Source organism: Oncorhynchus clarkii, chromosome 12, assembly GCF_045791955.1.
Source record: "Oncorhynchus clarkii lewisi isolate Uvic-CL-2024 chromosome 12, UVic_Ocla_1.0, whole genome shotgun sequence".
In the NCBI taxonomy this organism is placed as follows: Eukaryota; Metazoa; Chordata; class Actinopteri; order Salmoniformes; family Salmonidae; genus Oncorhynchus; species Oncorhynchus clarkii.
This window is the reverse complement of record NC_092158.1, coordinates 66,108,718-66,126,294: the sequence shown is the minus strand read 5'-3', so window position 1 is coordinate 66,126,294 and position 17,577 is coordinate 66,108,718. Positions and strand designations below refer to the sequence as shown.

Below are 17,577 nucleotides of genomic sequence, written 5' to 3'. Positions count from 1 at the left end.
TTTGTTGAGTAGGGTATTGGAGGCTATTTTGTAAATGACATCGCCAAAGTCGAGGATTGGTAGGATGGTCAGTTTTACAAGGGTATGTTTGGCAGCATGAGTGAAGGATGCTTTGTTGCGAAATAGGAAGCCAATTCTAGATTTAACTTTGGATTGGAGATGTTTGATATGGGTCTGGAAGGAGAGTTTACAGTCTAACCAGACACCTAAGTATTTGTAGTTGTCCACGTATTCTAAGTCAGAGCCGTCCAGAGTAGTAATGTTGGACAGGCGGGTAGGTACAGGTAGCGATCGGTTGAAGAGCATGCATTTAGTTTTACTTGTATTTAAAAGCAATTGGAGGCCACGGAAGGAGAGTTGTATGGCATTGAAGCTTGCCTGGAGGGTTGTTAACACAGTGTCCAAAGAAGGGCCAGAAGTATACAGAATGGTGTCGTCTGCGTAGAGGTGGATCAGAGACTCACCAGCAGCAAGAGCGACCTCATTGATGTATACAGAGAAGAGAGTCGGTCCAAGAATTGAACCCTGTGGCACCCCCATAGAGACTGCCAGAGGTCCGGACAGCAGACCCTCCGATTTGACACACTGAACTCTATCAGAGAAGTAGTTGGTGAACCAGGCGAGGCAATCATTTGAGAAACCAAGGCTGTCGAGTCTGCCGATGAGGATGTGGTGATTGACAAAGTCGAAAGCCTTGGCCAGATCAATGAATACGGCTGCACAGTAATGTTTCTTAACGATGGCGGTTAAGATATCATTTAGGACCTTGAGCGTGGCTGAGGTGCACCCATGACCAGCTCTGAAACCAGATTGCATAGCAGAGAAGGTATGGTGAGATTCGAAATGGTCGATAATCTGTTCGTTGACTTGGCTTTCGAAGACCTTAGAAAGGCATGGTAGGATAGATATAGGTCTGTAGCAGTTTGGGTCAAGAGTGTCACCCCCTTTGAAAAGGGGGATGACCGCAGCTGCTTTCCAATCTTGAGTACTATGAATACTTGAGAGGCCCAACATAACAACCGCTGTCACAACAGACAATACCAGGAACATTTTAAATGATGTCACAGAAACTGGACTTGGGCAACAAATAGGGTGCTTTTAAATGTTTCGTATTTAGCCAAATAAACTAAAATGAACTATTAACTGTTGGCATTTCATTTTCCTGCTGTACCTTAACCACAAAACGTACCAAACCGTCGGTTTGGGTCACTGCTACACCCCTGGTGTATTTACGTGTGTTTAAGGACAAACACGGTGTGCAGACAGACAGACAAGACAGATCACACAAATCAAACCTCATGGGGTTGCTCAGAGCCAAATGTTAAAATGACCTTATAGTGGCTGCATCAACGCCACAATAGCGACTTCAACTGGTCTGGAAATAATAAATTTTTCTTACACAAGACACAACAGACATCCAGACACACACAAACGACAAGGTGGTACCATCAACAAGCTGATAACCTAAACTATGAAAAGCAGGAATAGTTTTGTGTGGTGAGTTGAAGTGTTTGCAAATATGTTCTCTGTTCATCATATAGAATGTTATGGAAGTGGATGAGTCATGTACAAGAAAACAAAGTTCCACCCCCCCTCTCTTTCTCCGCAAGAGGAGCGCCTTGTCACTTCTTAAAGGTGCAGGTGCCACAATTTTCTTCTCCCACACAGACAGTCAGGCAGAGACTGTAAAAAACAGCAGCTGTGTCATCATGCTCTCTCACTATAATCTGGCTGGAAGTAAGCCTATTTGGTCTTACGCAATTTGCCATGTGACCGACCAACTGCTTTCATCATGCCCGAATGTAGGTTATCCCTCATACTGTCGGTCTGTCTTCAGCTTTAGTTCACAACATTCAAACAAGGCCTCGGTGACTCTGACCCACAGTCAGGCTCACGTGGAGTCCCAAATAGCTCCTTATCCGCTATATAGTGCACTACGTTTGATCCCAGCCCTATGGGCCCTGGTCCAAAGTAGTGCACTATATCGATTGGTTAGTGCCCATGGGCCACGCACTACACACAATAACCAATGGGCATGGTGGAGCTAGAATCAGAGGAAAGCCGCAGGGCTGACTATAAAAAGAGCCAAACATAGTGCCCACATGTTACTCAACTGAAAAAGGCCAATCCAACTGAATAGGAACATCTAGCGTAACCAGCAACAGCTAGCCAACGCTATTCAAAAGTTAAGGTAACATGAAACAACGTAGGACCAATACTGAATACTTCAGGTTGGATTGTCCATCTACTCCCCCATTATTTCATCTGCCTGTAAAAAGAGATGAAAACACCAACTCCGGGTTAAAATTGACTCCTGGGATGATCACATTTAGTGCCTCCTCCAATGGTCAACTAGCAAAAGATCAGCAATATCGGACATAGGATAACAACCGCACTGGAATTAACCTAACCTGGGGCCAAGATATATCCGGAAGAAGCTCTCTGCCTTCACTTCTTTGAAAACGGTGGCTTCTTAGACCCAGGCTTATCCCCAAGACATGAAAGTGTGTTTGAAGCAGAGGATGGCACTGCACCATCAGAACAGAACAGCCTTTTATTAAAACAGGGGTTTTTAATTCACTTTCATTACCCATCAGCCATCACTTCATCAGGGTCACCTTCCACATGAAGGAGGGTGCAAGCCACATCCTCATGAACACAGGACCAGGAAGACATAGCGAGCGGACACACGCTTGTATGTAACATAAGTGGGCCTGGATTAGGCTTCCTTTCAGCAGCAGAGTGGTAACCGGAGATGAACCCTGAAACTGGCAGTGTTTCTCTGCTAAAAACGAGACTACAGATCCCCAGTGGCTAACAACCCAACAGGCCAAGCCAGGATGGAGTCCCCCCCTTCACTCACTCACTCTAGCATCTTTGTATTTTCCACTACTTCAGTCTCCGACTCCCTCTCTGCTTTCTCCCCATCCTAAATGCCAATTTAGTCAACATTACTTCATTCCAAAAGGCCCACTCTATCTTTATCCAATTAAATTGTCTGTCAAGCGGGGGGAAAAAATATGTTTTTCCTGTTGTCCAGGTACTTACAGAGAGATGTGTCGCTGCTCGATGTCCACCCTGGTGAGCTCGTCCTCTTCCACGTCCGTCTCTCCTCCAGAGCTGCTCTCCGTGGCGTCCGAGTCGAAGGCACTCTCCGTGGACCTCAGGTTGGTGGTTCCACTGAGAGACAAGCGCTCCAGCTCCGCCGGTACAGAGCCGTCCTTCAGGAATCGCCCAAGCCCCTCCCTCTCCTGCGGGGTGAGGGGGGTGTCCTGGCCTCCTCGTCTCCCGCCAGGTCGGAGGGCATCCAGTGGCCCCAGGGTGCTCTCCAGGAGCCCCCCCAGCTGCTGCTGGACATGGTGCTCCACCTGCTTGGCCTGAACCACCTGGAGGCGCTTCCTCAGGCGCCGCAGACGCCCCTCGATCTCGCCCTGCCGGCTCTGGCTCTGCTGAGTCCTCTCCTTAACGTCCACTCCAAGGCTGCCCAGGCCCAGAGAGGTCTGTCGGTCCGTTGGGGAAAGGGATGATGTGTCCGTGGCCAGCGATGGTGGCCGTTCTGAGGGTTTGCTGTCGGGGCAGTCCATGGGGGTGTTGGTGGAGGCTGCGGGGGGTGCTGGCTGTTCAGTGTTTCCAGCAGGGTTGTAGGACAGTCCTGTGGGCTGCTGGTGCTGCCCTCCCCCGTTAAGAGGAGAGTTTCCTCTAGAGGCAGCTGTGTGGGGTTGGGGCTGGTGCACTGGGGAGTCCAGTCCATGTCCAGCAGGAGGCCTGTTATTACCTCCATTGACTGTTGTCATACTGTCCCGGTCGCGGTCCGCCCCGCTTTTGGCCAACTTCTTGGCCACGCCGTTGACCGGTGGCGGCGAGCTTGACAGGGCAGGGGGACCACCTCCTCTGCTGTTACTCATGATGCTCTTCAGCTGCTCCTCTGACAGCTCCAGTGTCTTGTGTTTCCTGGGCAGGAAGCTGGGCAGAAGGCCGTGTTTCTGCAGCAGGACGCCTTGCAGCTTCAGTGACTCCTTGGTAGAGGGAACGGACGTCACGTCCGAGCACAGGTACGACGCCACCAGCGGCTGTAATTTCCCAAGAGGTGTGGAAGGAGCCTCGTTGCCTCGCGGCGAGTCCTCCCTCCCCTTACCTGTGATGGACCCCCCGTGGGGACCGCGATCTTCAGGGGCCTTGCGCTTGACGGTGCCGTTGCTGGAGACGAGGATGTGACTGGTGCCTCCGCTGCTCTCCACGCCGCTCGGGGAGAGGTTGGAGGAGGGCGGAGCCAGTTTGAAGCGGATGCGGTGAGCTTCGGCCGGCGCGTCGGTTAGAGCGGGCGCCATCGCAGCCATGCAGCACAGGGAGGGGGCGGGCGAGGGGGCCTCTCCCGGTGCCGAGGCCAGCTCCACACCACCCACCTACCGCCTCGCCAGAGGACAGCCTAGGAGAGAGGGGGAGTCAGAGATCTACATTAAAAACACAGCACAACATCCATGAGCCATTTCCAACGTTCATACTTGATAAATCATCATTCACCGTCATCCAAACCAAGAGCATTCTACGTAACGCTTCAAATTTGCCTATAGTAGTCATAATGATCTGGCCCTAATGCCACATTACTACTCTGCACGAAATCTGGTTGCTGACAGACAGTGAAGCTTTTATACATATGAACTCAGACATCAATTACATGTTTCTGGAGCAGAGGAGCAGGTGCGTAGATGAAACCATAGCTGGAAGATAGAGAGTGAAGAGGGGGGGGGGGGGGGGGGGGGGGTTAATTTACCAGCAGTACTACATTGAGAGGAGCTATGCAGCTTAATTTATGTCTGCGTGGGACACAAGAGGGAACAGCTGATCTCACCAAATGTAGGTCAGAGCCCTAGCTGGAGCAAAGGCCTACCAAAACGCATCCAGACAAGGGGGATTTCAGCAGCCGATCGGAAGGTTAACAAGGTAAAAAGAAAAGGGAAGGAGCAGAGTGATGGGAAAAGTACCCTACCAGTGGTAATTTCAGTATTTTCAAAGTATTTTCCTGAAGCTCAGATGGGCTTTTAAGACCCCATAGCCAAACTAAGCTCACCATTTCAATGTGTAATTTGGTTAGATGTTGGCAGGCTGCCTGGCTAATGTAATTCAAGAACAAGGGAGGGTACAGACTGAGGAGAAGACAGGTAAATCATAATGGTGGAAGGAAAAAATATGCAGGTGGCTGGCTGGCTGGCTTCGCAAGTGCAAATTATGCTAGCACGATACTAACATAACTGCTCAATAGAAAAATATGTGAGTAATATTTCTAAGAAATGTTCAGTCATGAATACAAACAGGTCAGGCTGACACGACATGAAATCACTATTCATTTCCAGAGAGCGAGAGAGAGCGAGCGAGAGAGAGCGCGCGAGAGAGAGAGAGCAGACTGGTGTGTTACGTTCTGAAAGTGTGCCGTGCTGTAACACTGCAGATCCAAAGGGTGTGGTGACGGATGGCACAGGTGTTAGGTTACACTGTGCAGCTGCGTAAAAGGATAGGCTAGGTGTAAAAATCACCCAAAAAAAGGCAGTGTTCAGCTTTATAACATTTGTCTACAAAGAATGCAATAATGTAAAGAATCACATAGGCTTCTCTTAAGCAAACATGTAGCCTACGACTTTATTAGAATGCAAAAACAATGGCCATGTTTCATCTTCAAGATAAATGCAAAGCATTTACTGGGCTATCTGACCCAGTAAATCAGGCATTCAAACTATTCCCACTTCCTAGATGTAAAATTCCTTTTCAACTTGACTCAAAAAGATGTTGCAATACTGAATGTTTCTCAACGGGGAGGGTGTTTTATTAACTTCTTATGGCTGGGGGCAGTATTGAGTAGCTTAGATGAATAAGGTGCCCAGAGGTGCCCAGAGTAAACTGCCTGCTCCTCAGTCCCAGTTGCTAATATATGCATACTATTAGTATATTTGGGTAGAAAACACTGAAGTTTCTAAAACTGTTTGAATGACATCTGTGAGTATAACAGAACTCATATGGCAGGCAAAAACCTGAGAAAAAATCCAACCAGGAAGTGGGAAATCTGAGGTTGGTCGATTTTCAACTCAGCCCCTATTGAAGATACAGTGGGATATTGGTCATCTTGCACTTCCTAAGGCTTCCACTAGATGTCACCCGTCTTTAGAAACTTGTTTGAGGCTTCTACTATGAAGGGGGGCTGAATGAAAGGGGTATGAGTCAGATGGCTGCCAGCAGTCACGCGCATTCACATGAGAGGTAGCCCCCGTTACGTTTGCTTTTCTGAAGACAAAGGAATTCTCCGGTTGGAGTATTATTGAAGTTATGTTAAAAACATCCTAAAGATTGATTCTATACATCGTTTGACATGTTTCTACTGAAACGGACCTGTAACGGAACTTTTTTACATTTCGCCTGCAACTAGTGAACGCGCTTCGTGAGTTTTGATTTGTTTACCAAAAGCGCTAACAAAAGTAGCCATTTGGACATAATATCTATAATTTATCGAACAAATCAAACATTTATTGTGGAACTGGGATTCCTGGGAGTGCATTCTGATGAAGATCATCAAAGGTAAGTGAATATTTTTTATGTTATTTCTGACTTCTGTTGACTGCACAATATGGCGATATCTTTTTGGCTTGTTGGTTCTCTGAGCGCCGTACTCAGATTATTGCATGATTTGCTTTTTCCATAAAGCGTTTTTGATACCTGACACAGCAGTTGCATTAAGGAGAAGTTTATCTATATTGCCATGTATAACAATTGTATTTTCATCAACATTTATAATGAGTATTTCTGTAAATTGATGTGGTTCTGCAAAATCACCGGATGTTTTTGGAACTACTGAACATAATGCTCCAAAATATACTGAGATTCTTTTATATAAATATGAATTTTATCGAACAAAACATACATGTATTGTGTAACATGAAGTCCTATGAGTGTCATCTGATGAAGATCAAAAGGTTAGTGATTAATTCTCTCTCCATTTCAGATTTTTGTGACTCCACTCTTTGGCTGGAAAAATGGCTGTGTTTTTCTGTGATATGGCTCTGACCTAACAATCGTTTGTGGTGCTTTAGCTGTAAAGCCTATTTGAAAATCGGACACTGGTGGGATTAACAACAAGATTACCTTTAAAATGGTATAAGATACTTGTATATTTGAGGAAATTTTATTGTGAGATTTCTGCTGTTTTGAATTTGGCGCCCTGCACTTTCACTTTCAGTGATCCCACTGGCTGGGATCTCAGCCCTAAGAAGATGTTGCAATACTGAATGTTTCTCAATGGGGAGGGTGTTTTATTAACAGTACCAAGTAAATATTGACCTGTGTCCCTGAATGACATTACATTCAATATTACAGCTGCACTATTTTAAGCAACAGCGCTAGCAAGCAGAAAGGCAAGAAGATCCTAAAAAGAAACTGAAAATGCAAATAGAAACACCTTAAAAATAAGGGTAGCTGCTACGAACTGACGAGGGGAGGAGGCATATGTTATAATCGTCCTTATCTTGTGATAATGTTTTACTCAAAATGCCTTGTGTGTGAAGGCCATGGATGGGCTGGGACAAGCTGGGACGTGGAGCTGCTGCAGTAGGGGGGGAGGGGAGAGGTGTGAGGAAACAAGTTGTCCCCCATCTGGTCAACCACATCTTAGAGGACAGGACAACATTGACAACCAGTCGAACCTGAATGACAGTCAGGGCAACCAATTGGATGGCTCTGCATGATTGGTAGGTGGGGAATGTTGAACAGCAATGCAGATTAGGGCATATCTCCTCACAAAATTGAGGGAAAATGTAAGGGAGAGAAAGGGTAAATGAGGGGGACGGGAAGGCCTAAGTCATTTGATTTTCTCTCAAGCCATTTCTGGAAGCACTTATCAGAAATGTTCTTTTGTGAGTTGTTTTCCTAAGGCTGCTTCCCCATGTTGCTGGTTGAGTGGGGAGAAGGCTTACATAGTGAATAGATTCTAGAACATTCTGGAGGGGTATGTTAATTTGACATGCACGGGCGGGTCAACTTCCACTGTGCTAATCTGAACCCATCATCTGTACTGCTGCTACCATATGATGAGTGGTCAGGTGGGGGTGGAAGGCCACACTTTAAAAAGGAGGGATGGGGTCACTCCAGTTGTGGACAGGGTTCCAGGACACACACGTGGTGCGCGGGTCAGCCATTTGTTCACCCTCACCAGTCAGCAATTGCTAACCCATCTGCAACCGCCCAACTATATGTGATAAAGTGAAAGAGGTTTGCACCCGACCCTAACCCGCAGTCCGAGACGGCAGATTGTTCTTTTGACATAGGGTGCAGGATTTTTGTTGCATTATTTAGACATGTTTCTGCTCATAATTTCCAACATTTTGGTAGGCCGTTAGTCAGCTTGTCTATAATTAGATACACGCGGTTTCTCTTCTGTCGTTACACAGTATGCTGCCCTAGAGTACTAAATTAACCCTTGCTCAACGAGAATATCATAAATCGATAAGAGTGAATGCTTCAATCTAGTTGACGTCAGTCAAGTTCTCGGTCATCTCTGATTCTTTCGCAGAGCAAAACCTTTTAGGGACCGGGGAGAAAATGCAAAATTTCCAAATGACACCAGTTTGACCGATTGTAAGGAAACAGAAAGCTGCTAAAAACAACCTAACAATGTTTCTGACAAGATTTCAGTTCCTTCTGGATGCATATTTGATGTGGCTGAAATACTAATCAGCTTTTATGATGCTGATGAAGATAGATACCGTCTGTAGAGGTGCTAACAGCGGATTTGCATTCTCTCAAGATGCTGAACAAAATAAATCATATTTCTCCACTCCTGTTCCCCAGTCAAAATGTAGCCTACATTCGGTGCATTATTTTACAGCAAGAAATGCCTTACTCTGCAGGAATTAATATTAAAGCTATATAGACCTAGTCAGTGTCCAGATTTCAGTTTCCATTTAACCCATCTGAACAGTAGGCTACAGTTCCCTTGATGTGCCATAGGCCTATTTGAAGTCCCCGTCTTGTGACTTGTCGAATTTGTATAGTGCCTCTCAATCATCACACATAACTAAATCGTTCCCAGACTTTATTTTTCTCTACCCCCCCCCCCCCCTTACTTTCAACTCTCCATTTCGCATCTTCCATGTAGCCTATAAATAGCAGAATAATTATACATTGATGGACTTTGTCCGGGTATCGTTTTCTCTTTATTCAACCCGCCCGCCATCCACCTGCCCTTCCTCCACACAACATTTTATGGCCCTAAACCCGACCGACCTGCGGATTTAACCATGGGGACTGCGGGTTATGAGTCAACCCACACACAGTCTCCGAGCAGTGTTACTTTAGCTTGGGATTGAGTCATGTCAAACTAGACACTAGAACCGTGCAGCTGTGTCAACTATCAACTGAGACAATGACATAGCAGCACCTAGCAAGGCCAGGGCAGACATAAGCCTATTTAAAGGTGAAGGAAATTATAGATGTTTAATTAAATGTATGTAGTTCTGTCCTTGAGCTGTTCTTGTCTAATGATGTTCTGTATGTCATTCTGTATTATGTTTCATGTTTTGTGTGGACCCCAGGAAAAGTAGCTGTTGCAACAGCTAATGGGGATCCTAATATAATACCAAATACACGCATGACTATCCAACACACACACTACTCTAGGGATGGGCACGGTTAATCAAATATCCGGATATCCGAACCGACGGTTTCTTTTCAAACACTTAAAAGTATTAATTTTGAGATTCTTTTTTAGGCTTATTTTAACAATGAAAAAAGCTTCATGTAAATGATATTGTTTGTTTTCAGGAAAGAGTGATCTATGCACAGGCAAGCAGGCTGCGCGCAGGCAGCTCAAGATTTGATTGACAGTTCGTTCTGGTTGTCTAGCGATAGACATTAATCCCGCTTCAGAAAAAGCATTACTTCAGACAAGTAAAATGCTGTAGTGCACCCTTACAAACAAACATGATGCATCTGATGCCCTGTCAAGGGTATGTATAGTATGCATGTATAAAAACTGTGGTAGATATGCAACTTCATTGCCCGGCCCTAGTGGTCACACATATGCACTGCTTGACTTGGACTGGAATAGATGCCGGTACTGTTCATATTTTTGTGCAGGAGCTCCACAATACTTTTGAGCTAATATTCTATAAGAGGTGCAGGAGCTCAAGAAGTAGAAAATGTGAGCTGCCGGTACTCCGCTCCGGTGAGCTCCTGCCCAAGTCAAGCACTGTACATACGTAATAGGACCATTATTCTGCATTGTGAATTGATGTGGAATATTATTTGTTAATTATAATTTTGTGGAGCTCCTGCACAGTTCAATTTATCACATCGCTAGCCAGGTCCTTGCTCTGTAGAGTGTAGCCTTTTTTGTCAAACTGGTATTTGGTTCCTTGAGAATATGTCCAGATACACAAACTCAAGCAGAGAAATTGACAGTCCCACTCTCATGATATGCACCGACTGGCATCCTATTCCCTAATGGGCCCTGGTCAAAAAAGCAGAAGCTATGTGGAAGAGAAGAGCTAACCCAGGCGCCTGCTAGTAGCACATTACTAATACAGCAGTCAGGTTCAAACTCCGTTCACCAAACCTCAATCAAATAATCCTTTCGCCATTCTCTGGACTTCAGTATAAAACAAGTAGGCTACGGTACAACCCCTCCATGCTCAAATGTATGTGTTCATAATTCCCTGGTGAATGGACAGGGGTGTGAATGACAGTTTGATTCAAGTAGGGTTACATAAATTGAATGTACTTAGTAAAATTATTATACAAATATGGCCTGAGTTACATAGAAGGACAAACAAGATTCATCTAATAGCCCAAAACTGTCTGTGTGGCAAGAACAGCTTGGTGCGTAGTCTACCAGAGCTGCCAGTTACCTCTTGTATCAGCTACTGCAGGCCCAGGGTTTCTTAATGGGTGCTTTCCCAAGTGTCTCTACATAGAAAAACATTTAATCAACTTAAGCCTTTGAGAGGCAGCAGGGAGGGACAGATATGAGGGAGTTATGCTGTCTGGGGAAGTCCCGTCCTACACTCTCCAAACGATGTTACAGTTTGAATGGAATCAAGAAAGAGAACACTGTTTTCCCATTCGAGGGGGGAAATAATTGTATGTTGACCAAACTTGGCACGCGCATGTGCTCACAGATATATGCACACACACACACACACACACACGAGTAGGCTGAAACAACTTGGGCTATCGATCGTCAAACTCATAATAAACCAGCAGAGTAAAGATCCAGTGAGGGTTTGGAATGTAAGGTGACCTCCCTTGGGCTGTTGTGTCAGAAAGTGAGATCAGACTGTGGGAATGACTCAGCAATACCTCACTCTACACCAGGCACCAACTAGACTACAGAGAACATTCTGGAGGATGTTTGAAACCAGGGTCAAAACTAATACACTACAGCCTATAGGGACTTAGGGTTCGGTTCCAGTTCAGACGTAGATCAGGGATAGGGAGGAGGAACAGAGCAGTCACACACCACTCATTCAAGACACCTCTAGCATGTTTATTCACAAGGTGATGTCAGAGACAAGGAGAGAGAGAGAGAAACTATTAAACATTCACAGCACACATTTACACGTGACTTAGGTTACTTCCTTTGCATACAGTATAGTCCGTTTTTAACCTCTGGTCATTTCCATGTAAAAGCAGCCATGAGCACCACCATGTGAAGTTCATGTCAAATCTGGTTCCAAATGAAAACTAAGAGTCTATATTTTTGACAACTTCTTTTTTTTTTTTTTTTACCATTTTCCATCCTCAAAATTGGGAATAAGCAAAGGCTGTGATTTCTGGTCAAACAGATGGAAAAATCTTAATAAACTAAATTTGAAATATAAAAAAAAAAACACAACAATGAATTAGTAAAGAGCCCTGCCAACTAATATCAACTCTTACATTTAGTTTAAGAAACATGGGCATGTGCCTTAATTCCGTTACCAAAACCCCACATATCTTAAGATATTTTCTAATTTATCTCACTCATTAGGGAGGATAATTAACGTTCACGGAAGTAATAAGTAAAGGTAGAAACCATATCTATTTGGTTTCTTAATTATTAAGTGATTAAAACTTGAAATTAACCAAATTGATAACAGAATTTCCTTAAAATCAGTAAAGGAATTACTGCAATTGAATTGGCTACAATGGGAAATCATAGTAGTCAAACCAGTCTTCCCTTCCATTGGCATATTATTACATTCAACGCAACCATTTTTCATTGTTGGTTTGTGGTCAAAGCTCTCTCGGTCTCTCAAACACATAATAAACAAAAGTGAACGAAACAATAAAAAATGTAAACTCGAAAGTTTCAAAGGAACAGAGACATTTCAAATGTCATATGGCTATGTACAGTGTTATAACAATGTGCAAATTGTTCATGTACAAAAGGGAAAATAAATAAATGATTGTATTTACAATGGCGTTTGTTCTTCACTGGTTGCCCTTTTCTTGTAGCAACAGGTGATAAATATTGCTGCTGTGATGCCACACTGCGGTATTTCACCCAAAATATATGGGAGTTAATCAAAATTGGATTTCAAATTCTTCATGAGTCTGTAATCCGAGGGAAATCTGTGCCTCTTTCCATAATTTTGGGTCAGAGTGGTCAGGTATTCTGCCACTGTGTACTCTCTTTTTAGTGCCAAATAGCATAATAGTTTGCTCTGTTTTTTGGTAAATTCTTTCCAATGTGTCAAGTAATGACCTTTTTGTTTTCTCGTGATTTGGTTGGGTCTAATTGTGTTGCTGTGGCTGAAATGGAGCTCTGTGGGGTCTGTTTGTGAACAGAGCCCCAGGACCAGCTTGCTTAAGGGACTCTACTCTGGGTTCATCTCGCCGAAGGTGATGGCTTTGTTATGGAAGGCGTGGGTATAGCTTCCTTTTAGGTTATTGTAGAAGTTCGACTCTTTTCTGGATTTTGATAATTGGCTGGTATTGGCCTACTTCTGCTCTGCATGCATTATTTTCCGTTTAACGTTGTACACCGAGGATGTTTTTGCAGAACTCTGCATGCAGAGTCAAATTGGTGTTTGTCCCATTTTGTGAATTATTGGTTGGTGAGCGGACCCCAGACCTCACAACCATGAAGGGCAATGGGTTCTATAACTTATTCAAGTATTTTTTAGACAGGTTCTAAATTGGGATGTCGTATTTTATGTTCCTTCTGATGGCATAGAAGGCCCTTCGCCCATTCTCTCTCAGATCGTTCACAACTTTGTGGAAGTTATCTGTGGTGCTGATGTTTAGGCCTAGATAGGTGTAGTTTGAGTGCTCAGGTGCAACGTTGTCTCGATGGAATGTGTATTTGTGGTCCTGGCAACTGGACCTTTTTTGAAACAATCATTGTTGTCTTGCTGTCAGGACCCAGGTGTGATAGAAGATCTAAGAGCTGCTGTAGGCCCTCCTTGGTGTCTCTCTCACACACACGCCACACTTTCCATTTACTGTAATCCGCATCTGAGCACCGACCAACACCGGATGTCAATGGAAGTTGAAAAGTAGTTGAAATTGCTGCCTTGCTTTCAACGTCCACAGAAGACGTTCTTGGAGCGGTCTGGATAGGTTTAATTTCAACGTCCGCAGATATTTACTTTTGTTGCGGTCCGGCCTTGATTTGGCCCATCCATAGAGATCCATGATTGGATGTGCCGTCCAAATCTGAACCAACCATAGACGTTTATGTTTACAAGTGTGAAGAGCACCGCACAAGATACATATACAGTTGAAGTCGGAGGTTTACATACACATTAGCCAAATACATTTAAATTCGTCTTTCAATCACCCACGTGGGTATAACCAATGAGGAGCTGGCACGTTGATACCTGCTTCTATAAACCAATGAGGAGATGGGAGAGGCAGGACTTTCAGCATGATCTGCATCAGAAATAGAAAAGAGTTCTATTTTAGCCCTTGGCGTTGCAGACGCTTGTTGGGTGCAATAATTGAATAACATGGATTTCTAAATTTATTTTGCGACGCACGCGACGTGTCTGGTCTGGTCAGCATGTTAATGTACGTCAACTTCTGACTCACTGGAAATGTGACACAGTGAATTACAAGTGAAATAATTGGCCTGTAAACAATTGTTGGAAAAATGGCTTGTGTCATGGAAAGTAGATGTCCCAACCGACATGCCAAACCTATAGTTTGTGAACAAGAAAGTGTATGTAAACTTCCGACTTCAACGGTATATATATATATATATTTTTTAGTAGAGTATAGTTCAGTACTTTACGGTACAGTATAATTTACCTTATTGTACTATACTCTGTGATATACTGTACTTTGATGTCCAAACTTGTGAAACATAGACGTCTATGATTGGTTCGGATTTGGTCCAGTCCAACCCAATTTGGTCTTCTTTGGGGGCGGATATCATTACAATGTGTAGAATAATAACTAAATATTCAAAGGAGGGTATTACATACTTATACCTTTGAGTAGGCCTAGTACCCATTTAGGATACATCACCATGAAGAGAATTACATTTATATCCATTTCTGTGTAGTACAGATTAGGGATCCATGACAGAATTCTGTAACCGGGTGTAAATCCACTTCATTTACTGTAGTTGAATAACCAAAATAGATTTATCATGTTATTGCAGAAACCCCATTCTTGCTGCAGATACCTTTAACTTCTTATGGCTGGGAGACTCTATTTCCACAGATCGGATGAAAAGTGTGCCCAGAGTAAACTGCCTGCTACTCAGGCCCAGAAGCTAATATATGCATATTATTAGTAGATTTGGATAGAAAACACTGAAGTTTCTAAAACTGTTTGAATGATGTCTGTGAGTATAACAGAACTCATATGGCAGGCAAAAATCCAAGAAAAAAATTCAACCAGGAAGTAGGAAATCTGAGGTTTGTTGGTTTTCAACTCATTGCCTATCAAAGAGTGTACATTTGGTCTGATTGCACTTCCTAAGGCTTCCACTAGATGTCAACAGTCTTCAGAACATTGTTTCAGGCTTCTATTGTGAAAGGGGAGCGAATAAGAGCTGTTTGAATCAGGGGTCTGGCAGAAAGCATAGAGTTTTTGTTTTTTTACCCCCCTTTTCCTCCCCAATTTCGTGGTGTCCAATTGTTGTAGTAGCTACTATCTTGTCTCGTCGCTACAACTCCCGTACGGGCTCGGGAGAGACGAAGGTTGAAAGTCATGCGTCCTCCGATACACAACGCAACCTAGCCGCACTGCTTCTTAACACAGCGCGCATCCAACCCGGAAGCCAGCCGCACCAATGTGCCGGAGGAAACACCGTGTACCTGGCAACCTTGGCTAGCGCGCACTGCGCCCGGCCCGCCACAGGAGTCGCTGGTGCGCGACGAGAAAAGGACATCCCTACCGACCAAGCCCTCCCTAACCCGGACGACACTAGGCCAATTGTGCGTCGCCCCATGGACCTCCCGGTCGCGGCCGGTTACGACAGAGCCTGGGCACGAACCCAGAGTCTCTGATGGCACAGCAGTACAGCGCCCTTAACCACTGCGCCACCCGGGAGGCCAGAAAGCATTGAGTTTAATCACGCGCACGACCGTGAGCACGAGCTCTGTTCCTTTTCATTTCTAAAGACAAAGGAATTGTCCGGTTGAAACATTGAAGATTTATGATAAAAACATCCTAAAGATTGATTCTATACATCGTTTGACATGTTTCTACAAACTGTAATATAACTTTTTTGACTTTTCATCTGGACTTAGTGCTCGCGCCTTGTGCATTTGGATTACTGGAGTAAACGCGCGAACAAAAAGGAGGTATTTGGACAAATGATGGACTTTAACAAAACATTTATTGTGGAACTGGGATTCCTGGGAGTGCATTCCGATTAAGATCAAAGGTAAGTGAATATTTATAAATGCTATTTCTGACTTTTGTTGACTCCACAACATGGCGGGTCTCTGTATAGTGGCTGAGCGCTGTACTCAGATTATCGCATGGTGTGCTTTTGCCATAAAGATTTTTTGAAATCTGACACAGCGGTTGCATTAAGGAGAAGTATATCTTTAATTCTATGCATAACACTTGTATCTTTCATCGAAGTTTATGATGAGTATTCCTGTAAATTGATATGGCTCTCTGCAAAATCACCGGATGTTTTGGAGGCAAAACATTACTGAACATAACATGGCAACGTAAACTGAGATTTTTGGATACAAATATGAATTTTATCGAACAAAACATACATGTACTGTGTAACATGAAGTCCTATGAGTGCCATCTGATGAAGATCAAAGGTTAGTGATTAATTTTATCTCCATTTCTGCTTTTTGTGACTCCTCTCTTTGGCAGGAAAATGGCTGTGTTTTTTTGTGACTGGGCGCTGACCTAACATAATCGCATGGTATGCTTTCATCATAAAGCCTTTTTGAAATTGGACACTGTGGTGGGATTAACAACAAGTTGATCTTTAAAATGGTGTATAATACTTGTATGTTCGAGGAATTTTAATTATGAGATTTCTGTTGAGTGAATATGGCGCCCTGCACTTTCACTGGCTGTTGTCAAATCGATCCCATTAACGGGATTTCAGTCGTAAGAAGTTACATTTTAATTCAGACCAGATATTTAAGAGTTTTTGGAAATCGTGGTAACATAACAGAATTTCTGTAAAATCTCCCTCAGTTTTCAAACTTTGCATCTGCACAGTTCTTCCAGTAAAATGTGTTTTGTAGAATGTGTAGTATATAACATTATACAGTAGTCCTTGTGCCACTCCACAAATGTCTTGTTAACAAACTACAGTTTTGGCAAGTCAGCTAGGACATCCACTTTGTGCATGACAAGTAATTTTTCCAACAATTGTTTACAGAGAGATTATTTCACTGTATCACAATTCCAGTGGGTCAGAAATTCACATACACTAAGTTGACTGTGCCTTTAAACAGCTTGGAAAATTCCAGAAAATTATGTCATGGCTTTAGAAGCTTCTGATTAGCTAATTTACATAATTTGAGGTGTACATGTGGATGTATTTCAAGGCCTACCTTCAAACTCAGTGCCTCTGACATCATGGGAAGAAAATCTAAAGAAATCAGCCAAGACCTCAAAAATCTGGCTCATCCTTGGAAATTTCTCCCAAACACCTGAAGGTACCACGTTCATATGTACAAACAATAGTACGCAAGTATAAACACCATGGGACCACGCAGCCGTCATACCGCTCAGGAAGTTACAGCTTAGTCACAAATGGGTCTTCCAAATGGACAATGGCCCCAAGCATACTTCCAAAGTTGTGGCAAAATGGCTTAAGGACAACAAAGTCAAGGTACTGGAGTGGCCAACACAAAGCCCCGACCTCAATCCTATAGAACATTTGTGGGCAGAACTGAAAAAGTGTGTGCGTGCAAGGAGGCCTTACAATCCTGACTCAATTACACCAGCACTGTCAGGAGGAATGGGCCAAAATTCACCCAACTTATTGTGGGAAGCTTGTGGAAGGTTACCCAAAACGTTTGACCCAAGTGAAACAATTTAAAGGCAATGCTACTAAATAGTAATTGAGTGTATGTAAACTTCTGACCCACTGGTAATGTGATGAAAGAAATAAAAGCTGAA

General features: G+C 43.8%; 1 protein-coding gene across 4 annotated transcripts in view; it reads right to left on the bottom strand.

Moving 5' to 3' along the window:
• Positions 1-17,577, bottom strand: part of LOC139421066 (KAT8 regulatory NSL complex subunit 1-like) — an 84,800-nt gene that overhangs the window by 52,122 nt on the left and 15,101 nt on the right. For all 4 annotated transcript variants that reach the window (XM_071171569.1, XM_071171571.1, XM_071171570.1 and 1 more), the window contains one exon: positions 3,049-4,426. In XM_071171569.1, the coding sequence (XP_071027670.1) occupies positions 3,049-4,337 (1,289 nt within the window). In that variant the 5' untranslated portion in view covers positions 4,338-4,426. The remainder of the gene's footprint in view (positions 1-3,048; positions 4,427-17,577) is intronic.